The sequence below is a fragment of the Hesperophylax consimilis genome, chromosome 13 (assembly GCF_061612785.1).
Source record: "Hesperophylax consimilis isolate HC1 chromosome 13, BYU_Hcon_1.0, whole genome shotgun sequence".
Classification (NCBI taxonomy): Eukaryota; Metazoa; Arthropoda; class Insecta; order Trichoptera; family Limnephilidae; genus Hesperophylax; species Hesperophylax consimilis.
The window spans coordinates 14,611,148-14,637,417 of NC_142848.1; the positions used below are offsets into that span (position 1 = coordinate 14,611,148).

General features: G+C 34.7%; 1 protein-coding gene across 3 annotated transcripts in view; it reads right to left on the reverse strand.

Moving 5' to 3' along the window:
* Galphao (G protein alpha o subunit) overlaps nucleotides 1-22,980 on the reverse strand; it is a 234,901-nt gene extending 211,921 nt beyond the window's left edge. Inside the window, exon 1 of one of the 3 annotated variants that reach the window (XM_089638797.1) lies at nucleotides 22,515-22,980. In XM_089638797.1, coding sequence (XP_089494923.1) covers nucleotides 22,515-22,632 — 118 coding nt within the window. In that variant the 5' untranslated portion in view covers nucleotides 22,633-22,980. Of the gene's footprint in view, nucleotides 1-7,614; nucleotides 8,324-22,514 lie in introns of those variants that run through there. The other 2 variants (XM_089638796.1, XM_089638798.1) reach the window with 2 other exon arrangements.
* Nucleotides 22,981-26,270: the final 3,290 nt, after the last annotated feature.

The window sequence follows — 26,270 nt, forward strand, 5'->3', positions numbered from 1 at the left end:
TTTTACTTCAATCTTTAATGTATGTGTATTATTCTGGTTTGTGTCGTGTGTTACCAACGTTTAAGTACACGTGAGATGTGAGATGGCAAAACGAACGAGAAGAATGATTCGGAAATATTCCATTGCTTCGTGTTGTCGTGCAGTTAAACAATCATGAGACTACCGTATTAATAGTCAGCCTAAGCAACTTTGGAAACTAGTAGCAAACAGACCGTGTTAAAATAATATGATTACGTTGATATCGACATAGTTTTAACCTTAGATCTTGGTTATATCGCTTATCAATGCGTGGACTTGCCTAATCAAGAGATTGACGAATTTGTTAATAGAATTGTTGATTAAATAATGATAAAAGCCCGAAGGAGTAATTGCCATTTTTATTTCTATATATATATATACACCATTGTTCAATAACAGATTAAACTGTTGCCTTTGAAAGCACTAAAAGAAAAAGAAAGACTGTCCCGTGGGTCGAAATGGTACAGTTTTATTGCAAATATGCCTATGGTAATTATCAAATTTATACAATTATAGAATATTGAGAAAACTGATATGTAAGATGGATAGACACGTGGCTATGAGACGAATACCTGTAGCTAACACACTTACTTGCAATTTTTTTTTATAGCGCACTATTGTGCTATTTCACTTCAAGTACGTTAAATTTGCTGCGAACCTGTGCAAAGATCGGACATTATCTGGTTATCGTGATTTATCTTTGAGGTATTATGCCGGGTTGCAAATCTCAAATCATATCAGTACCTGGTAGATCTGACCACTAAATGTAGCTAAACCAATTTCAAACAATGTTACAGAAGAAATGAAATTTTAGTTTGAAATATAATAATAACATGGCATTTATATAGCGCAGTTTAAGTGGAATTTCACTTCAAGTGCGCAATATGTCCATAATAACAATAGCATTTTTTATTTAATACTTTAAAAATACACACATTGGAAGACAGGCGTAAAATAAACGACTTAACTTTTTTATTCAAGATTCTAAACTCTAAATTCGACTGTTGCGAACTTCTGCAACTCATAAACTTACGAATACCTACAATAACAACACGACAAAATACACTATTCCAATGCAACACACATAAGCGCAATTACATTGCGAACTCCCCAATACAACGGTTTCACACTATGGGAAACCAATACTTAGGTGATGTCGATATAATATATTTAATATTAACTTTGCGAATTTTGTGGATTACGTAAAAGACTTATTTAAACACTATTCCTAAATGGAAGTTATATTTTTGTAAGCCATTCAAATCACTGTATTTTTTAATTTATGTTCTTTTATTTTTAATATTTCTTTATCATGTTTCAAAACTGTCATTAAAATTGTACCACCTACATTTAAAAACCCTCTGGGCGTTAAATAAAGGAATAAATAATATAAGGTTAATAAACGACGAACACAGAATATTTTCTATTTTTTTGCAAATCTTACCGGTTCCAAGTAACACCGTACGAACGTCGTAAAATTAATAAATTTTACAAACGTGCCGGCAAATGTTGGCATAAAACATAAACATGTCATGAAAACATCTTTAGCACCTATTATGTATGGAAACGCGAGGCATGCAGCGTGTAACACAGCGTGACGACAAGGGCGCTTGAAAAAAACGAAAATAATGAGTTGGTCAAATAACTGGGACCCAATTACTCAACGAGAGTCCCACCGATTAAAACTAGTTGATCTAAGTAGGCTTTGGAGCGGAACCCTGAGCTGCAGCAATAAGCATTGGAGCCACAGAATACTTTGTCTTCTCCGCTGGCTGCTGGTTCTTTTTACAGTCAAAGAAAGGATAGTGCTTTGAAAAAGGAGAATTGATTCATTATTACTACAGGGTTTTCCAAAGAGAGGTGTTATTTTGAATAGCCCGCTATTTCGGTAGATGTTACTTTTGAAGCTGTCATTTTTGACATTTGACAAGTAGAAACTACGCCATTAATAAAAATGGAACGATACACGCTTCAACAACGCATTGAAATTATTAAAATTCACTTGAGTGAATCAAATGCAAATCATCTTGAGTGATGAGGCCCATTTCCACCTCGGTGGCTTCGTCAACAAGCAAAATTGTCGCATCTGGGGCTCGGAAAACCCAAGAGTTATTGTTGAAAAGCCTCTCTATCCTCAACGTGTGACTGTTTGGTGCGGTTTATGGTCCGGCTGAGTCATTGCACCTTACTTTTTCGAAAATGAGGCTGGAGCAACAGTTACGGTGAATGGATTGCGCTATCGAGAGATGATTAATGATTTTTTATGGCCGGAATTGGATGGTATTGATCTGGACAACGTTTACTTTCAACAAGACGGCGCTACGTGCCACACAAGCAACGCAACCATTGATCTTTTACGATTGAATATCAAAATAACACCTCTTATTGGAAAACCCTGTATTAGGATTATAGATAGCCGGCAAATAAAGAGTTTCTCTAGTCTGCAGGACAAAGGAGTGTTGCGAGGCCTACATTTGGATGGTTTGGATTATTGTATTATTATTATTATTATGATATTTCAATACTTATTGCATATGTTCTTTCAGAGATAAATCAGAGGAGAGGATTCCACGTGTCGCTATGTAAGTTTCCATCTTCTCTGCCGACTACTGAAGGAAGCACGGTAACGGTTAAATAACTAATTACATGTTTTATCCAGTGTTGGGAGTGTTTTAAAGAATGCGCTAGCTGGAAGAAGGTTATATTGTAGAAGTAGACTATTTGAGGCATATTATTTGACACGGTCAGGTAAACCGAATGAAGGAAACAACCTGTTGACCTTTGGCGATTAGCCATTTAAAAAGCTGTCTGTATTTCGTTAAGTGTGCATGATTTCATCCCCTACGTACTTACTCCTCAAAAACATATATTAATAATAATAATCTACAAAGATGCATGATTACAAAGATTTACCAAAATTAAAGGAAATAAAATTGCAGGCAACGATGGAAATCGGGCCGACGAGGCGAGACTCTTTTAAGAATCAGAAGGATTTCCCTTTAAAATCTCTCCTCACTGATGCTAAATATGTCTGTATCCGAAGAATTACACTTCTTCCCACCACAACCATCGGCAGGTTGTTCCTACACCTTACAGGGAAGATAAAATAGTCTATGTTGACGCTTAGATAGTCATCAGGAACAGAGACCCAAGCGTTCCAGAATAACTGAATCCTCTGTACTCTATACAGCCTCCCAGTAGTCTAAAAAATGGGTAACTACCCCTCGCACGTGAGTGGATTCCGAGCTTGCATAGGAGAAAGTTTGTTGGATTGTTGAACAGAGCCGCGATAGCAGCCGCGGATAGCAGCCGCGGATAGCAGCCGCGGATAGCAGCCGCGGATAGCAGCCGCGGATAGCAGCCGCGGATAGCAGCCGCGGATAGCAGCCGCGGATAGCAGCCGCGCTCATATAGAAAAATCTCCATAAACCAATATTTAAAAAAATATAAATAAATTAAAATGAATTTATTTATTATAAACATATAAAATTACAATATATTTAAAAAAAAAACAAAAAGCTTAAGGCTAATTACAAAAAGTTTATTTTTAACAAAACTGCCTAACTCAATTGAGAAGTGATTTCGCGTGTTTGAATTGATCAAAGAATGAACAATTGAAGTGCATCTATTGGAAAACTTAATTTGTACCCTTTTTTATAAAAAGAGAGAAAAACATTCCCAGGTTAACATTATAAGCGGAATATATGCCGTGCAATGATGGAGGATGCCAAGCTAGTAGAGACATTGTAATTCATTTTCGCGAAAATCGTGGAAATACAATGTATGTGCTATAATTCCGTATTATGGTCTTGACACTGAGAGATCGGTTGTAAACACTATTTCTGTTACAAATATCATTATGAGAAGAGGGAGCAGTGGCGGCCAGCTAATATGTGCTCCCGAGCGCCGAACAACCAACAAGATTTCCGACATGGCTAATCACAATACGAAACTCGGTTCGGTTATAATATCTCATACAAAAGGTACCTACTTATTAAGCGCGCTTAACTTGCAGACCGACTTTGACTTGTGCCTATGTTCGTAGCAGTTCGTTTTCGATTGCGATCCAAAATTTAACTGCTTTGTCGCATATTCTGTGGAACAGTCGAAAGCGTGGGTCCATACCATTACATACTATTCTTTGCAAATAATACCATATCAAGAACGGCGTTCGGAGTTTTACCACCACATCAGAAGGAACGGTTTATTCAGTAGAAAGTTAAACTAAAACGCGTATGTTTGATATTATTGTCGATATCGTTGTTTCAATTTACCATCTGCTATTTTTCAGCGAATGTTACGCTTCTTCGATACAAGCATACAGGATAAAACTTGTCATTAAGAGATGAGTGATGGTCAGATTACTTATTATCAGTTCAGTCAGTACTCGCCGTTGCCAGGCATTGTCTCTTGAATTTAAAACTTTTCTTACTCTGAGAAAGTTTTGAAGTTTAATTGCAGGTTATATCGATCTTGTATATCAATTATTAATAAGGCATATCAATTGCATGTTATACTAATTTATGATTACTTTTGTGTTTGTTCAACGTATAAATTAAGAATGAGTTTGAATGTGGAATACATTAAGAATAATAGGTCGAGTTTTGAAAACAAAGTGATAATAAAAAATGCCGGTCCACCTAAAACCTGAACTGATAATAAAATAAGAGTGCAAATCTGGATCGAAGAAGTTTACTCGATCATTTAACAAAACAATGTATAACAAAGCTTGTAGCTCTGTGCATGTGATCAATTGAATAGTTTATTTTGTTTTACGTGTTTAATTTACGATGTTGATTCAGTTTGGACAATCAGCGGTGTTACTGATGTAACTCACCTTTCTGAAAAAATCAAAAAACATAATTCTTATCATTTACATTTACAAAAAGTTTTGAGCTTAAAGGATTCAGGCTACCGTGCCTAAGGTAAACACCATAATGAGCTATTTAATAAAAATCGATACAGGTCAAATTTCCCAGAACATGATTTCAATGTGACGCTTAAAACGTATGACTTCCTAAATAAAGTTCAGTACCTAAAAGGTAAACTCTGTGCAATTTACGCCCGCGACGATTTTTCAAAAGCTAACGGCGCTTTATCAATTTTACAACTTTTTTATAGTACTTGTTTATTAGAAGACTTTCCCGAGACTGTGAAATTACTAAAACTTTTGTGCACCATTCGTGACCTTTGGAATGACCTCAGTTGAAAGCTAAAGATGTTTCTCAACGTTAAAAAGAATAAAATCTTTGAACACGTTGAGCCAGGACAGACTGAACGCACTATCAGTGTTAAGCATTGATAGAGGTCTTTGCTAAACAAAATGAACAGAGAATAGAACTTCTTTATAAATAGGTATGTACCTTTATTTAATTTATTTTATGACTTAATTTTGTAATCCGGTGAACCCCCACATATTTTGACCACCGGCCGCCACTGAGAGGGAGAGGTTACAAGTTAAAACGAATCAATCAGCAAGTATGCCTGATTAGACGATATTCTATTAAAGTTTCTTTTTGGAATATCAAATTGACACTTGACTCGTAATAACGAATAATTGATAGGTCCGAGTGTCTGTTGGTTTGACTTATCGAACCAAACCCGTAAAGCTGCTGACGGCTCTGACATCTTATCTCATCCACCAGTGGGAACGTGGTGGGAGGCAGGGGTTATCTGTAGAGAAGGTGGGAGGAGGGGAGCCGCTCTGTAAACATTACACTATCGACTGAATATCAATATTGGGGTGATGATAACACAACGCCATGACGAATAAACCACGTGATAACGAAACCGACTCTCACTAGAATCGACAGAAACGAATCATTATAATTCTGCATATTTTCTACAGCGTCGTTTGCTTTAAAAAATTAACCCCAGGGGCGCTTGCTTCATATCAAATTTCAACTAATATCTACCACATTACTACACCTGATATCACCTGAATTGAAACACTCTATTATCGAAACATATGGTGAATATTCATGTTTCATCAAATATTTCCCAGTTCCATAGTGCATGGTGGAAATTACGTTTCAAGTTGCATTCACGCGTGCAAATTTCACGACAAAAGTTCTTAGAGATATTGTATTTCTGCTGTATTCTACCTACACAATCATTTCTTTGCTGATTTGCCAATGTTTCTGTTGAACCAATGAAAAATACATATAGTCTAATACATATTTTTTTACAGCTGTTTCAAAAATTCATAACTCTTTACTCGTGTAAACAGGTTCAGTCGCCTAGAAATTCAAGACATAAAAAGCTGTGCAAAATGGTTCCATGATAACTCAACACAGTGACAATTCAACACACTTTTAAAAAGTGATATAAAGTCATTAGAAACGATGAAAAATTATTTTTTTAACTTAACCTAACCTACATAACCCAGTTAATAATGTTTTTGTGTCATCACTTTCCATGACTTTATATAACTTTTTAAATATGTGATGAATTATCATTGTGATGATTTATCCGGTTACCGTGCAAAATACTTTACATCAGAGCTTACCGTTCGAGTGTTTCGACTGTATCATGAGACAGTGATTTACTGCTGTCGCTGATTTTAAAGAATTATTTTTTATGCCAATGTGCGGTACCTACCTACCGCACCAAATTTATTTTTATTCATTGTCTGTGAAGCCGTTTTTCGTGTTTTTTTGACAATTCACACAAGACCATTATGGATCAGACTAACGAAATTATTAAATTCAAAGTTAGGTGAAATTATTTTCTATAGATGTATAAAACTAATTAGGAATAAAATATTAAATGATAGTGTTATATGGTAGGCATATCTGTTCTTTGTCATAAGTCAGAGTATTGAGTAAGCTTATCGACAAATTTATTATTAGTCATTGTCATTAGTCATGTCATCAGTGTCAGCATTGTACAAAATTTTCAGAATTATTGGTGAGGAAAGAGTCCTTCAGAGTATTTGCGCAATAATAATAATTGGCTGTGGAAAAATTGGCCAGTTAATTATTGCTGTAATTTCATTGATGCTAATAAGTGCCGACTCATTACTGTTAAGATAACCTTCTAAAATCAATCAATTAAAGATATAGGTGCGTAAAGTTTGAATGATAAGAACTATACAACTATAGATATCTACAGTAATCACTAGTAATAATAATAATTATTTCGAATAGGTAAATATAATTTTTTGAATCAGCAATGTTTACAATATGAGACATGAAACGAACAATCAACAACATACAAAATGACATGTTCATTTATAATAATAATAATACAACCTAGAAACATCTATTCTGAAACAGTGGCGAACTGTTAGCTATATTGTACGATGATCGATCGATGACTAAACTCAGGAATGTATTTTTTCTTTCCAAGAAGGAATCAGTACCCGTCTACAGAAATGTCATCGAAGGTAGGTAGGTAGGCACAAATTAGTAACCGCTGAAGAAGGGGTGTTTGTTTGCTGTGTGGGAATAGTAAAAAGTCTAGTAGGTATTTCAGACTGACACTGACAGTTGGTCGAGTGGGCCATGTTATGTTATGTTGGGGCCTTTGACCGGTGAATAATAGTGTGTGTCTAGTAGGCTGGAAGTTAGAGCAGTCCAGCGGTTCAGTACATACCCAGGAGAAGCAGCTTGATATCTTTGGCTGCCTGGATGCCATCCTCCTTGAGGTTTCGCTCTATGAGCCGGCTGCGGGCCGCGGCCGCCCGCTCCTCGGCCGACTGAGCACACCCCATGATGCGCACCGCGTCCTGACAGAATGTGGTCGCAATCTTGTCTCTCTGACCTTCCTCCGCGGTCAGGTGTGCCGGCTGGCCTCTGCCCGGCTCTGCGTGCCCACCCTGACAGCCACTACTTCACCTCACTACCGACACCCTCCGGCCCGTATGTCAGACGCAGGTTGTCGACGGCACATGTAAAATCCCGCACACCTACAACTGAGACACTCCAACGGCCGGCCGATGCAAATGCTGCTCGCGGAACCGACTATTGTATCACTAAAGCACAGTTTCGCACGCCACCCTAACCTAAAACGAGTGGTCGAACACCCGTAATGGCCGCTCCGTTGACACTGCCCTGACACTTCGCAGACTCGGCGATCGATTTTTTTACACTTTTTTAACCGTGAAGGGATAGTTGAGGACACTAGAAACGGCCGAAACACATTTTGGAACAACAAGAATTTCGCTAAACCGGTTATTTGAATACTTTTCGACGAGAAACACGCCGGCGACCGAGCGCTCTCTGGCGGGAACGCGAAAAATGGCGGCAGATACACTGGATGCCCGCTGTGACCGCGCCCCGCTAGAGCGATACTAACGCCGCCCGGCCCGCGCCGCGCACCTCCTCCCGTCCCATGGCCAGCTACCAACATACGACCACGCATGCGTATTGCGTACCACCTGTATTTACTAGGAGAGATGCGAGATCTTACTAAGATTTCCTATTTTGATTCCTTCAAGATAAATAATAATGATTAGCTTGTTATGTCTGCTACTTTCAATTCAGTAGTCTTCATTTCCTTCTTTTTTACAGAACAGCTCTTCGGATATTAGATACTATCAGTTAGGCCAGTGCCGCACCGCCTATTATTACATTACATTGAGGTAGGTACCTATATACTATATATATATAAACATCAATGATCGTGTATATATTTATGTTACGATTTTAAATAAACTTTTCGGTAGTAATAATCGATAATATTAAGAAACCTTAAAAGGCTCTCGTGTTTATTATGTTCACAAATTCAGTTAAAAAGTCTTTCCATTGCAAAAAAATAAAATATATTTTTAAACCAAATCCCCAGTTCCCTCCTTTAAATAGGTAGGTAGGTGAGGAGATTTACAAAAAAACGCGACGGAAATTTCGGCTTAAGCTCTTGCAAAGTCTTCTACATTCAACAGTTGATCGTTGAAACGGAATTATAAAAGATAAAGCTCTCATGTAGGTATACTTGCGCAAGTCTTCAGCTCAAGTATAACTGAGCGGAGACTTGCACAAGTATACTTGGCTTGCCGGCCCTACACACGCGCAGGTATACTTGAAGGTGTATGGACGGCCTTATACATAACATAATAATGACATTGCATTTTCAGTCTTCAGCGTTTGATCATTTTGAAGGAATAAAGGATCAACACTAGTTCTGATTAGGTAGGTACTACCTACCTACATGTTTGAGGTACCTGACGAAATCCTTTTATGTCGTTTATATTATTTTTAATATACAGCCAATAATCTACGGGAGGATTTATTCAAAACCTCCTAGAACACAAGGCCGGGCCACTCATTCAAAGCAGCCTCCTAACTTCTATGGGATTATTCTTATTTATTAATATATGTTAAAAAAGTTTTGTTAATTTAATAAACAAATAAAATAATATTTTTTGTAGGTTCCTATACAAGTTAGGAGGCTGATTTGATTCAGTGTCCCGGCCTTGTGATCTAGAAGGTTTTGGTTAATTACGGAATCTAAATATCTTTCAACTTTTTCTTACGATGGTTTTTATCAAAAACTGCACGTGTTTGAAAATAATAATCATGATAGTGTATGTATTTTATAACATCACAAATATCAAGCATAATTTTTGATAATTTCCCTAATGAATATAATATCAATTTTAGAAATTGTAGCTAATACAAATCTTTGGACAATAAATATCCAAGTTAATGGTTTTATTATAAGTAGGTACATGGGTTAGCGAGATTTATGTTGAATATAGATAACATTCGGTAGGTTGTCAGAATTAAGTTCGTGCAACATAAATAGGTTCCAATTTTATACAAATCACGCCAGTAAAAGTGAAACGTGTTATGAATTAGGTTCACAATTTTACAATAATTTTCGTATAGTTCGAATGATGCATGCAATTATGGTTCGTGGTAGTGAAACCGATAAATAATCTAATAAAATGATACTTCAAAGTTACTACTAAGTCTCGCTACCGACCAATTTATGCGCCTTTTCAAATGAGATTACGCAAACTACATAACTTTAAAGTTATACGTAATATTTAGCTTTGAATTTTCCAGGTGTGGTCTTTAATAAAACCTTAATTTTTGTAATCTGTGCAAGTTATAATGTATTGCTCATAACAAAACCAAATTCCTACTTTAGAATCGTAGAATGGTAGTTATAGTATTTTCCAAAACTAACTAAAATTAGCATCGGTTGTTGACGGATTTGGTTCCGTCGCGTCTAGTAAATTTTTTACATTACTAATAAAACCATTTGAAAAATGGAATAGAAGAAAATGAGAAATCGAGTTCTTTTGTTTTGAGCGAGAGGAAAGAAAAGGATTGTTTTCGAATTTTTTTCTCGTATTTATTTATTTATTCACGTTCGCCATAAAACGATCATATACCAATTTGTTATGGAAAAGATCACAAATTTGAGGGACATGTAAGTATAAAAGGTCATATGGGCAGTTTTACTATTTTGTGACATACATCAAAAGATAAATACTGTCTGTAAGTTACGTTGAAAATGTCAATGGTCAGTGCAGAATCGAGTCGCTCTGTTGATTGGTGCGTTCTGATAGGCAGAAGTCGTCGCTTTAGGAGTATAAAAAAGTGCATCGGATCTATTTTAATATAAATGGATTGAACATAGTTCGATTGATTAGTTTGAAAATCATTAAAAATTATTAAAAAAATGTTTGCCTGAAAACTTTTCGGCGTGCTTCTAAGGTATTGAAATCGAGCATTCCTCTTAACAACTGGATAGTACCTACGTATATTCTCTCATATACAGATAACGCATAAACATTTTTTGTATTTTTTTTCTATTTTGTTCAGAAGGGTCCAAATAATGGAGCTATATTCTAGGATACGAACAAGGGCTTCATATTTGTCGGTGGCTACGTGATTTGGTTACGTTTCTTTCCATTTTCTTGTTCGTATCCTACATTTTCAAACTAATCCCAGCTGGAGCCCGTACCGGCGAAAAGACAGAAAATACCAAAACGATGACGTCACTTACGACCTCTCGCTAGGACTAGTATACCCAATTCCAACAAATATCACTGTAGTTAAATTATTGTTTACCACGTGGAAGCCGGCGAGAATATTCAATAAATAAATAAAATAAAATATGTACGTAATACTAGCGCAGACCCGTGAAGTATCACGGGATATTATAATTACTGTGGTATTTGTGAAGTTGAACGTATTTATAAAAATAATAAAAAATTACCACCGGATGATTGTATTTTTAAAACAACCATTGTAAATTTTAGAAACAATCATAATTTTATCTTTCGAATGAAGTATTGAAGAAATACAGATGTCGAATAGGCATAGGATAAATGAATTAATTAGAATGATATAATTTTCGTACCTATCTACTTTATAGCTTATCTTAATTGTTCCCACAATCAGTTCCAATTTTTAAAATGATGCTTAAATTCGAAACAATCACAACCGAAATGAGTATTTTACTAATAATATTGTCGCCCGAAATTTCAGTTTCGATATGAAAGATATTTACTTCCGCCAATGCTCTCTGCAATGAGAAACTGAAGTTCATTTTTAAATGTGTTTAAAAATAAAAACCTGCATATTGTTTATTATTATAGGTAGTTTTCATTTTTTGGGTCTCTAAAAACCCAATCGAATCAATGGAAGTGACCCGTGACTTCATCGATGACCATTCTCAAAAAGCCTACTTTTTTTTCAACCAGCGCTGTACTTTGTATGGAAGTCGAGACGTTTCTTATTGTTAAGATTACCGGCTTTTAAAAGTATTGTTTTTTAAAATATTTTCATCGGTTCAAATGTAAATTTGAATCATAGTTGTCAATGTATAAAAATACCCGCAAGAGATGAAATGATTTTCAAATTTCCCACAAAATCCTCACAAGTTACTTTACCTCCAAAATGAATCAAAATTCTATTGAAATTAGTAAAGGTTTTTTTACTATATACTCATTTCCGGATTTTCTCTTTCGTTCAGGCTTTAAAATTAAAATAGACTCTTTTGGAAAATTTTAATTTAATTTTTAAAATTTGGATAATCAAGAATGTCCAGAATCTCCATATTTCCAATTTTCCCCATAAAAAGGTTCTCTCCGCAAAAATCCAATTCTTAAAAATCTTGCTAATTCCCCGCACTTTGGGCAGTTCTCCACAAATTGGCAACCTCGATGTGAATTTTATAGGCCGTAGACCTGGTATATCAGTCAGTCCGCAATCTCGCTATGTGCGATATTCCTCGCGTAAATTTAAGCGGGCTAAATCAATTAAGCCTTGGTAAGCCGCAGAATAGTTTCTTTTTTAGACACCGAGGCGCTAGCAGTAACAAATCTAAAATATGTCGTTTACGTACTCCAGTCTCACCGAAATTTACGTAAATTGCATAATTGTATCAGTATGGACGGTTAGATTCATCGAGCGATTGGAGATGTTGGTGTTATTAATTGATAATCTAAAATTGACAAATAGTCTGGTAAGGTATTATACAAGGAATTTTTCAACATCAGGACAGTGTTTTCAGCGGTTTGTTTGTCATAATTTCATAAATAGTGCATTGACTACAGCAAAACAAATACTATTTAAAATTAGCATCCTTACGTATAGCACCATGCTGATTGAAGTTGGGAAGTTTATCAAAATAAATTAGCCCGCCGGCGACGCCCAGTGTTCCAGATAAGGTAAGAGCATAGATATACCACTCAGTCAGCATAGAAAATGTTTCATCCAGTATTTTCCGCTAGTAAAATCATAGACAATACATGTAATATTGCTGATATCTAGGCTACCGATCTATATACGGATCATGTTCCAAGCCGCGCTAAGCTCCACATTCCAATCAAGCCGAGGTTTAAATCAACCGTTATACCATGCCATAGATTTTTTTTAAAAATTATATTTATTCAATAAAAAAATTTACAATGTGTGATATACATATATATATATTTCACTAGTAATAAGATAAAAGATATTATGATATGATTAATATTTATTATTTTTCAATGTTCTCCCATAATAAGCAATTGCTTGTGTGTATGGGATGAGGTATTATTTGTTTAGTTTCTTAGATTTTTATTTTATTTTTTAAATTTTTGTTTTTGTTTTTGTTTTATTTATTTACGTTTTTTTATTTAGTTTAGGTATTTAGTATATGTTTTAATTGTGTTTTGAATTCTTTGAAACTATCAGTGATCTTATATTTTCTGGCAATTTATTGAAGAAATTTGTTCCTAAGTATTTAGTTTTGCTGACCCAAAGTTTTTTTACAAATCGGAATTGGTAACATGTATTTTTGCCTGAGATTTTTACTGTGTTTTTGAATGGTACGGTTTTTTTAGGATATTATCTTTGTAAACTTGTAAGGTTGCGTGATACAGGAAAAGAGTATTTAATTTTCTGACTTTAAATTCTTTGAAAATGAGTTCAGATGAATTTAAAAATGATTTCTTTAATATTATTTTAATTATTAGTTTTTGCGCAATGTAAAGAGGTTGTGTGTGAGTTTTATAGGCGCCCCCCTATCCTATTATACCATATTGGATTATGGATTGACAGAATGCGAAGTACGTCATTCTCAGTAGTTCTTTATTTAGAATATGTCTCAAGCAGCTAAAAAATAAAGGTTAATTTTCGTACTCTGTTTTTGTCAATAGTGATCCCTAGATATTTGGTTGAAGTTTTAATTTCAATATTAGTACATAGTAAGTTACAGTGGTGTTGTTGAGTGTTTGGTGCAGAGTGAATTCGAATGTTTATTTCATGCGGCGTATTTGGTTTGTTTATGAAAAATGGTACATAGTGTGTTTTTTTAGAGTTTAACGTTAGTAGGTTATTGTCAAACCATGTTTTCAGTTCATTGATGTCTGAATTAGCCTTTTTGTTCAGTTCTAACGATGTGTTTGCTTTTAGAAGAAGCACTGTGTCATCTGCATATGAGACAATTTCCCCGTATTTAGCAACTTCAAATATATCACTTACATATAATATGAACAATAGTGGTCCTAAAACTGTGCCTTGTGGTATCGAGAAATTATTACTTTCGGAATCACTTAATTCATTTAATAATTTTACTTGCTGTGGTCTATTTTCCAAAAAGCTTATAATCCAGGATAGTTACCGTTCCATTTATTCCAATTAATTTAATTTTTTTTAAAGTTAGTGTGTGAAATACTATCAAATGCTTTCTAAAGGTCAATAAATATTCCAATGCATTTTTCATTTGAGTCTAGGGCGGTATATATATAATTTGTTATTTTTGTAATAGCATCGTGGGTGCTGGTGTTTTTTTTGAAACCATACTGTTTAGAATTAATAATTTTATGTTGTTCTAGGAAAGACCAGATTTGATGTTTCATAACCGGGGGCGGAACCCCCCTTTAAATCATCGATAATTTTTCCGACATCAGTTTCTGTTATTTTGTATTACTAAATTTTGATGTAGTACTAAATATCCTATAATATTAATAACGCCTCCAATTTCTGACATTTCCCACATATTCTGATGGCAACATGCTACACTAGCGCCTTCTAGCGGCGTGAGTGCGCCTTGGTTTTCTTTTATACATTTTAATGGATTTTTTTGCTCATAAATAAAAGATTTAAAAAAATGTAATAAATTACTTGTAATTGTAAGTTTTTTCTAGTACCATATTTGTAGACATCACTTTTTATGTAATCAAGAACATTTTATTTGCTACGATTTAACGAACTCGTATTATATTTCATCAACTAACCACAATGTTGATCGAAATACAGATTAAACAGCGCAAAACTCCACCACCAAGTACTAAATAAATTAAATTTGCCCCCATTGAAAGGAAAGTCAATGTCAATATGTTACACGTGCGCCTCTAGCAGCTAGAGTTGGATGTATTATTAATATTATAGAGTATTTGGTACTACTCACGTAGACTGGTTGGGATCTATCGGCAGTTCAGTCTTACCAACTATATGGTGTGTTTTAATGAGATGGTATTTTATTCGTTTGTGGAAGACGATTTATGCGTATATTAACATATAATAAAACTTACATATTCAGAATCAGCGTTTATTGATCTATATCAGTAATTCCCAAAGTGGTCTTTATTGAACCCCAGGGTTCCATTTCGACCTGCAGTCAGGCATTTAGGCCAATTTTGTGGGCATGTAACTTTTTGTGATTTTATATGGAATAGTTTCAAAGTAACAGTGATGTGATGTTTAGGGAAATTCTTAAATATTAACGGAAAGGTAAAATTATGAGAAAATCTCAAATATTCTAGTAAAAAACTCGAAACATTCTAATCATCTGGCGAAAAGTTTGTCACACTAAAATATTGTGGGGAATTAATTATTTCGATATTCGCCAGGCACACCTCCTTCCCTCCATGGATTTGAAAATATTGTGTGGAATTAGTGGACTCGGAATTGAAAATATTGTGGGGAATCCAGTACTGAGCAATCGAGAATACCTCACACATACAAACTTATTTTGAAATCTAGGAAAATTTCGGTCTGAAAAATCAATATTAGGAAAACAGGGGAAACCAAAACGAAATAATTGGAATGTGGGCTACTGGACAAAAAAGTTTCGGGAGCCCTGATCTATATGAATATATAATTTTTAAGCCATTATATTTTTCACTGCAGTTCCTTACTGTAAATACATTATATTAAAGTGTGTAGCACACATTTTTACGACTTATCATCTTAAAACTACACATACCTATTCAACACATAAACTATACATTCTTACTAAATGTAAATACATTCCCTGGAAAATAGACCTCATCGACTTTAAAATACCAAATCGAGTCACCAGGCTAAATATATTATTCTGGAACAATAATTACGGGTCTAACTACCACATACATGCAACTATTTTGTATCTTTCATACCCTAGGAAACAAATTTACATCAAATATCGATATTTTAAATTATAATTTAGGAGTATATATATATATATATTATTTTTATACCATCTGCAATTTTAAAACTATTCTTTCTCTTTTCTCCATTTTATTATACACGGTGTCCGGAAACTCGTAGTACAAGCGGGAAACTGGAGAATCTACACCACATGGGGAACCCAAAAAAACATAAAGTTTTTTTTTTGAGCATTTTCACAAAAAAAAAAAAAAACCAAAAAAAAATATTTTTCGGCTATTTTAGGGTTCAAGTTTTTTCTGGTGTTTAGGGTTGAACAACAGATGTTTTAACCCTGCAGAGCAGAAATATTTTATGATTACACCGGGTTAAATGAAGGGTGATTTCAAAATAATGCTTCAAATCCGAGTTTCTTCATTTGTTTTACTTTCAAATAGTTTTAATTAGTTGGGTACTTTGATCTTCAGTAATAATTTATAAGAATTTGATTAAAAAAAAAAAAAATAAAAAAAAAAATCAACTTCTAACTCGATTTACTCGATAACGAAAGCTCAAATCAAAAAAAAATATACTACAAAATCGACTCCAAATGTGATGTAGATTCACCAGTTTCCCGCTTGTACTACGAGTTTCCGGACACCCTGTATATTATGGTATGTATGTAATTCACCCTTTAGATAGCATAAGCAATAGATTAAAAACAAAGGGCCTAATAGTCATTTCAATGCTTAGAACGACCACGGCTCACCACCACTACTTATATTTAGGTGTGAAATGGTACAAAATATTATTGTCCTAAAACAAAATTAAGGTAACTGAAACTTTGAAATATGAACAATTTAAAAAGCAAATTAACTCCCTGAAATTGGAAAATGATATATTGTACCCTTAGTATACGTTTACTTAATCAATACTATCTAGCATAATATATTTTTTTCTTTTAATTTTTTTCTATTGTTATAATACCAATTCTCTAAACTTGTGTATATTGAATACTCAATCTATACTACATAGTATCGATTTTTTAAAAACTTTAGCTATAATTGTGTATCTTGAATTACGTTTGAGATTATTTAATAAGAATTTTTAATATTTTTAAGACTTGATAAGAATTCTCCAAAAATTGTGTTCATTTTTTACTTAATCTAAACTATCTGTTTTTTTTAACTTAGGATATTGTTATAATACGCATTCTCAAAGTTTGTGCATATTGAATTATGTTCGTAGTGTTAATTATGTTAATTGTTTAATTTGTATGTTGAATTACGTTTGAAGTTCTTTAATGAGAGTTTGTATATGTTTTGCACATCGCCATTATTTTCTTTTTGTATATACTTACTCCTCCCATAAACACGAGCTTCTGGAGCTCACTTTGTGGAATAGTAGAATAATTATGAAAATAAATTGTTGCATACATAATTTGAAATCTTGTATGATTTATAAAAAATAATGTAAAATCCCATCAAGGCGTTAATAATGTAATAAATTACTAAAAATTACAGATGCACCAGATCTATATCAATTAATTTCGACAGCGGGTTTAACAAAATTGCACCAACAGACGCGATGCCATCTGGAAGGCTAAGTAAACTACGATCTGATAATGTTGTACTTTTTTCTTTTATTTTATAGATTTTTAAACATTACAATTTTTATCTACCATACTAGGCTACTACCCGTGTTGTTTTATAATTTATATTATAATTACATATATTCGTCGCACACCAGGTAAAATGCCAAACATATGATTTGTAGCGTTGCCAAGAATGGCTAAATGTATTCCTGTTTGCTAACAACCTAACTTAACTTCTTTCCTATATAACTTAACAGTTCTATTAACTTAACTTCTATTCTATATTTTCCGCTCACCCCAAACTTCCGTCTCACAATATTTACCAATATAGGGATGGTAACAACGACCCGCTGACTTCAGGCTGTTTTGACTAGATGAGGTCTACATATATTTATTTATATATATTTATTTTTTATCAACTCCACATAGGAGGCCCTGATAGTCGGATATCATATCAAATTATTCGTTATCTGATGATAATGAATTAAATCAAATTATTTGTTATCTGATGATAATGAATTGTTTCCTGTTAAACTTTTAGTAAAATATGTCGATATTATCACGATAATATCGAGAACAGTTGATAGTCGGAACAAATGTTCATAAAAAACTTAATTTCTCATTTCGTCATTATACATATTATCAGGACATGGTGCAGGTGCATAAACATGTGTTCTTAATATTAGGAATGTACTAAAATTTTAATAGGAAACGGCCTGAAATCCCGTTTTTAACCGGATTACGAATAATTTGAAGATATTTTTAATAAATCAGCGATACTCGTTTTTCTCCGTGCATGGTGTTGGAGAGAACAAATTCCACAGCTGACCTGTTGATTACAAGAACGAGTCGTAGAACCGACTACTTCTCTTGTGATAAATAACAATTTTTTAAAAAAATAAATTTAGTACACAGAGTTGTATGAAGGTCAGTTATGTGTACGATTTACAAAATTTACGATATTACAAAACTCTCATGCATGATGTTGCTATTAATTTCACGACACAAAACAGTCGGAAATTAATAAAATGTACATGGACAAAAATGAGTAATGATAATTTATTAAAAAATCTCATCACATTATTGGTAATCTGGTTACGAACGGGATTGCAGGCCGTTTCCTGATAAAATTTTAGTAAATTCGTAAAATATCGAAACACGTGTTCATGATCCTGCATTTGCATTGATAATATATAATTAAGAAATGCGAAAATATTTGGATTTTTATGAACACGTGTTCCGACATCAGCTCTAAAAGCTTACTATGAATCCTATCATTCCGTTTTTAACCGGATTACGAATAATTTGAGTAAATTCTTAAGGTTAAACGCAACGCTCGTTGTATTCTACGTGTTCACAGATGGCGTTAATTAATTAATTTTGTTTAAATACGCTTTTGCAAGGTATTGCTTTACAATATTAAGACAAATCATTTGTTTGCGCCCGTATATACGCAATATGAATATGAATCAATAGTTTTGTTCGTTTAAAGACTTAATTCTTTCGAGAAAGGCACACAAATACAATATTTTACCGATGATTCAATCCAATATTGTATTTGTATGCCTTTCTCGATAGAATTGAGTTTTTATATGGACAAAACTATTTATTCATATTGCGTATATGAGGGCGCAAACAAATAATTTGTCTTAATACTGTAAAGCAATACCTTGCAAAAGCGTATTTAAACATAATTAATTAATTAACGCCATCTGTGAACACGTAGAATACAACGAGCGTTGCGTTTAACCTAACATAGCAATACCCAATATTTATTAGTCGTTTGTAGAGTCCGGAAATCACAGTATCACAGCAACCATTGCCATGTTGCTTGCCATGGGGCCCCCATCGGCATAATTTTTTTTGAAGTGCGTATTAAAATGCTTCCTCTCAGCGTTTTCGCTACAACCACTTTCATCTCGTTTTACACGATGAAATTAGTTGTGTGACACTAGTGTTTAATCTAATTTAGTTTCACAAAACTAATGCATGCATGGTGAAAATACATATATGTTCACACGTAAAACTACTAGAGCAACCTTGTAGGAAATATTGGTTGCGAAAATAAATTTTAGTGCGTCTATGCGCCTAGCACTTTTTAAGCAAAAACCCCCATCGAGAGTCCGAGGTCTAATAACAAGAAAGTTCTAAATTCACAAAATATAATATAAATTTGCGAGAGCGATTTTTTGTCGTATGAATATCAAAATCCAAAACATAGAAAGCTGAACACTTCATTTTGGGCCGCAAAAAGTCTTCAACTGGGCCGTATGTTTCGGTATGCCTGGACTAGGAGGACGCAAAATAAGATTTGTTTTCAAGGGGGCACAGCAAAAAATATTTTAGTCTTACGATTTATTATGATTGCCTTCAATATAATATTATGTAGGAACCTATTAAATATTAGGAACCAATGTACATTTTTTTAACTCTTACATCCTGGTGTGGCGAATGTTGGTACATACGAGTAGGTACCTGTCTGATATAATTATGTTGGGGCTTTAACCAATCGAAAGCCTATGAATTTTTGATAAGGTTAAAAATAATTTACTTGAAATAAGAAAATTATTACACACAAAACAAATGAAAACCTCTACTAAGTAACCAACATCTAACTACACAAATTTAAACAAATATGTTATCATTCTGGTTTCGAGATAGGTATTAATGCTATTTTTGTTTTATTACCTACACAATATAACGTTTTAGATTTTTTGATGACTAAATAAAAATTATATTTTCTTGTTTTTATGTTTGAATTATATATTAAATGTATAATATACTTTGTTAAAATACCAGATATACTCGTACTCAAATTTCAACAAAGTATGCATACCTACTATACTTTGTTGAAATGTGAGATATACTATTTTTAACTGATTTTATTTATTATAAACTATAATTTTTTTTAAAAAGAAAGACAAACATTCCCGGGTTACGAATAACCTGACAATATTTGAAAATCTCCTACTACCACCACAGTAAGCTGAAAATGTTGCTTGTGTTGTGATGGAGGACTTAGCCAGCCGATGAATTGAACACACTACGCCTGGGTGGGATCCAAACGCGATGTCAACTCGGCCACCGACCAAATTACATCTTATGCACGGATGAAATATAACTATTCAAGCAAGGTTTATTTTGAGTTATTTTATATCATGCATATGAATAGTGCTAATTACACACCTATTTTTATTGTTTACATGATTTTGTAATTTTAAAAAGTATTATTCATGTTTCTGTATACTTATCCTTCCTCTGTAAACACTTTAATTTTATTTTTTTCTTTCTATATTTTGTTAGGACTGAAAGTACAGTTTTTAATATTAACTATCACTCCTTTCCTAAAACAAAAGCAACATATTACGTTAGGAAAGAATATAATAATGCAAAAAACAGTACACTGCAGAATCGTGTAATATGTACATAAAAAATTACTTAGTTGTAACATTCCCTGCTGCGTCTGATATTATACAGTTTTATAATGTTCTGTTATTTTATTTATGTTTCTTCATATAAAAGTTTATTTTAGATTTGAGGCCAATATACCCAACCAAACTGAATAACTTTTTTTAGTCGAAAGGTAAATCACGTACTGCTACAAATTATTTTTACTATTAATTATAAGATTAAGCCATTAAATAAAATGATTTTAAATGATTTAAGGAGCACAATTTGGAAATTTTATGTTTTTTTTAAATGTCCTCCAATGTAAATATGACGATATTAAAAAAATCTTAAAATGTGGTTTTTACGGGTCGATATTACATATGATTTTTTTGTTGTGTCTCCGGAGTGTTCACGTGTTCGTCGTTTTTAATTTAGCTTTTACCATAATTTAGAAAATAAAATAAATGGAATTAATGATGTTGGCATTATTTTCGATTCCTGTACTCATCCCATCTCATGTGTGGGCCCCTGTCCCTCTTTTTCAACCAGGGATCTGATTCTGATATTAGAATTCCAACAAAAATTGTCGGCTACCTTTGTCTTACCCTTCAATCATATTCTATGATCTGAGGTCTTACCCCTAATCTACTTACTAGTTGTTCTGTGAAAAGTAGACCTCGCGTTCAAAAAAGTATGTTTCTAATTTTCTCTTAGTTGGTTAGTAATTAAAAAACCAACATTTCCTCCGAAATCATAAGATTTGTAAGAAGGTGCTTAAATATCTACCTACTTAATTATAAACGGGAATTATAATTATAAATAAGGAATTATATAATTAGTACCAAGAAACTTCAAAAATGACAATTCTTAATAATATAATATAGTATGTACCTACCATAATATTGAAAACTAATGATGAATAATAATAATATCCAAATAAACACGGTTTCTTATCGTTACTGAATCATGAAGGCCACCACCATGAAAGGAAACGGAATCTACAAATAAATGTACAGACAGACAATGCAAACCGGTCGAGTTTATACAGGACTTCGCTACGTTCAGTACCGTGGTATTTTTTTAAATGTGAATACGACACAAGAGTTCTAACCGCTTGAGGCCAGATCTGTTCATCAAATAAGATCACAGTTATTTCAAACAAAGTTTTGACTCTGAATGGTTGTATTACACCAGGGTAATACTAAAAGTAACTACCAATCTTTATCGGGCAAAGAAATATTTAGATCCATGTGATGGTTTTACAGGAACAATTTTTTTTAGGAAATACGTTATTCTTGAGTAATTACCTCAAGGCTACGAATTGTGACCCCACTCCAATAGACCTGGTGAGGCGGGCTCATCAACTCCCCGGTCCTGTACTGAATGGAAAGCTGCGGACACCGACGATGTAATACTTTTTGTTAAATAATACCTACCATTTAAATACACTAAGTCAACTTTTAGTCAGCCGCAATAATGCTTTAATTTCCCGCGAATTACGAATAGGTTAGGTTCTAACTTACGACTTACGACTCGGAATAGATAACTAGATAAGTAGGTACTATTTTGAGTTAGACAATGGATAACGTACAAGTCTATATCAACATTGGAAGAACAATTTTGTTGTAAAAATAAGTGAGTGAGTTGTATGGGTTTCAGGCGTGGCTCGAACGCATTGCGTGTGGAAAGTAGTTGATATTATAATGCGAAGAGGTTCTTACCGAGCAGCAGCAGCTTGATGTCCTTGGCCGCCTGAATGCCGTCCTCCTTGAGGTTCTTCTCGATCTGCTTGCTCCTGGCCATAGCGGCCCGCTCCTCCGCTGAAGAGGCGCACCCCATGATGGCGGCTGCCACCCCCCGGCCTCGGCCCTCCGTGCCTTCGCACCACACCTCGAGTCTGCCGCCGCCTCTTCTCGCACCCGCCACTACCACTCACCACCCACACCCTTCACCGAGAGCCCCGAGGAACCTTGGATCCCGCCCCGGAACGCACATACACAACGGCACTGGCTGGACCCGCGTCACACATCACACATCCAGTCGCTATCCAAGCTCAACCACTGCTTTACAGATCTAGGTTTATAAATATAAGCAAACGCGAAGTGGCTTTATTTATCAGATATTTTTTCTCGGCGACGGGAGATGCACTCTGATCGTGAGGGGAACACATCCGTCAAGCCTATTCCGCGATGTGCGTGTTTAGAGGAAAATTCGAACGACTTTAAGAAAACTTCTCTGTTCTCTGATCAATAACTTGAAATCCGCTCGCAAAGTGAATGGTAACTTTTGACTCGGTGCGATGAGTTCAGCATCCGTTGGGATAAAACAGGGGTGACTGTGGATATCCTGGGAGAGACAGGGCGCGTGCGTCGTGGAGGCTGGCCGCTCGATGCGGCAAGCTTGCACCCTGAAAGCGCGCGCAGGGCGCGGCGCGAATTTTCGTATTTTCCTGCCATCAACAGCAGAAAAATAATCCTCTCATACGCCTTTATAATATCACGTCTCCTCCGATGTTTCATCTTATATATCCCGATATCTAATAATATCTTATGAATATTGTACATGTGTATACTTCAGTATGAATACTAGTTTATTCTATAATGTATGCAATTGTGTGAAATTATTTAAAAAATATGTATTTATCCTTTACCTGTTAAGCTATATGTATTTTGTTTGGGTACACAAAGGGGTACCTACTTTGGGCAGGTACTAGGTTCGTATCGAATTATTAACGACCCATTATTTATATTATTACTACTACTACTAACAAGTATAGAAAACATTCGTAGGTGGCAATCCATACAATATTTGAGTCAGTATATATTGACTTGTTCTTGGCAGATGCTTGTTGGCAATTAAATACGGTACCTACTTACTAATTAGGATGAAGATTAGGTTAGGTGGAGGCAGAGGCGGATTTGCCCTTAGGCCTATCTAGGCCCGGGCCTAGGGCGGCCAGATATTAGGGGCGGCCAATCGTGACAAAAAAGTCACAGATGATAACAAGAAATTACTTCCTAAGTACCTAAATATTCTACGTACGAAATAGCGATATGCAAGAGCGTGTTCACACACAGCACACAGCGCGCCCCCACGCCCTGCAGCCGCCCTCGCCACACCTATCATGCTCCGTCGCTCGCCCGTATCTGGCAACCCTAATTGTAACTGTGAAACACTTATATATTATTGTATGAGAATAAACCTGAAACTAGTTAAATAAATTAAACCTAAAACTGTTTTAAATGTTGTATTCAAATCCTTGAAACCTTAGAAAGTATTACAAACTAGCAGCTATTATAGTTAACTAAATTTCTGAATCGATTTCGATAAAAGTTGTCAATAAAGTAAATTCATTATGTAGTCTATAGTCTATATCAGGGGTCTCCAAACAACGGCCCGCCAATGTCATCAATCCGGCCTGCGACAATCGACAATTATACAGTAATTGAAATAGCGAATTTAGCAAGCGTATTTTTTTACATTAATTCCACACAGGAGGCTTTGAGGAAAATATTTTCCCTCACGACCTATGTCATCTTAGGTGATGCTGTGTGGAGGGTCTTTTTAAGGAAGGGAAGGATAGGAAGTTCTGAAAAGGAAAGTGTATGAGGGGTGGGTGGGTAGGAATCTGGGGATTAGTGTGTCCAGGAGTGACATACGTATGAATACATCCCTCCAACTGCGGTGCAAGGCGATGGGTCAAGATAGTCCGGCTGGAAAGGTCAAAAGGCCTCCCTCACCCAGTCTCTCTCGATCCGGCCCGCCACGCAGCAGGTGGGCAGACGTATCCGCCGCCAAGACCTGGACAAATCTCACCCCATGAACCATGAATGATAATGGCAGGAAAATTAAAACGGTTTTGACCCTAGGAACTTACTGAAAAGTTTGGATACTCCTGGTCAATATGATGAGTACTGAGAAAGGGGCGGCTACATGGTCTGGGGCCTAGGGCGGCCAAGACTGCAAATCCGCCTCTGGGTGGAGGACTAAGCTAGCAGTGCTTTTACTCGCAAAGCCCGGGTGGTTATCTGACGCATTTGTCCACTCGGCTACTAACCGAAAATACACCTTTTGGTTGGCACAACTGTACATGTTAATTCTGACGTCACAAGTCACGAATCACATTTCATTCTGGTTTTGTATTTTCAATTTGTGTGTATTTAAAAGATTTCATTGATGTTGTTTCACAGTGTTGACGGAATTGAAACGTCTTTTAGGCGCCTATAATACATTTTTGAAAATTAATTATAGTTATAGGGGTATTATTTTATATAGGCATGGTGTCAAAATTAGTTTAGCGGCACTATAACACAACAATATTTATATAGTTATCTGTTTACGTAATATGTATAAAAATATTATCTTTGTTGATTATAATAATTCTATCATAATAACAGGTAAGTGTAAGTGCCACAAAGGAAACATTTCAGAAACTAGCATTAAATTTTAAATGAAAATATGCAGTCGAAACACAAAGGTGTAATCTTACAACTACAAGTAAAAAGATTCCGTAAGCTCTGTCATAATATATTTTGCTCTCTTATGTCCGACTTAGACTTGGAGACTATTAAGAAGCATCTATTTTGCGCTTTTCCAATCCGTAGCAACGTATGGTATTGTGGGATGGGGTGGCTGTGCTGAATCTATTATCAATCCAGTTATTACAGTACAAAAACTAACGTTGAGAATTATATTTAAATGCCAAACTACCCACCCCTCAATCCAACTATTTGCTAAAATTAAGGTCCTAGATATTCGCCATTACTTACTAAGGCAAGCTTGTGCTACATACGGAAAAATAACCTGCTGGTGTCTCCACGACATCAACCACACCCGCTTTTCAACAAAACTGGGATGCGTGGTCCCTAAAACTAGAGCCGCATTCACTCAACGACAATTCTGGTTCATCGTTCCTAAAATATACAATGCATTGAACACCAAAGTCAATTAATTGTATATCCCTTTTTACTATCCGTGTGCATCCATTGCCTATTTGAAAGGGGGCCGAGCCACGAGATTTCTTTAAAGAATACACGAGTTCCTACACTGTTTAAAAAAAGTTTAACTCTATCATTTTATGTTTTTACATCGCTAAATTCAAGTGTGACAATGTTACCGTAAACAAGTACATTTCTAGATAAGTACGTACAAGTTTTAATGAAAAAAATAATTTGGCATGAATTTTAATCTTACTTTTAATATTTTTCTATTTTCTTTGAAATATCTTTTTATTAATCAGTTTTATCTTTATTTTTTATTTTTAATATGGTTTCCATAATATGTATTTTATTCTTTTCCCTTATGTTTTATTATTTATTCTGCAAAATATTATTTTGTATTATAAATCATGTATGACTACTATAATACGGGCATGAGCCTAGTTTGGTCGTTGAGAAAATCACCAAAATTGTAATCTTTTAAATTTTATAAAATAAAAAAATAAAAAAAATATAAGTTAAATTCGTAGCAAAAATTCA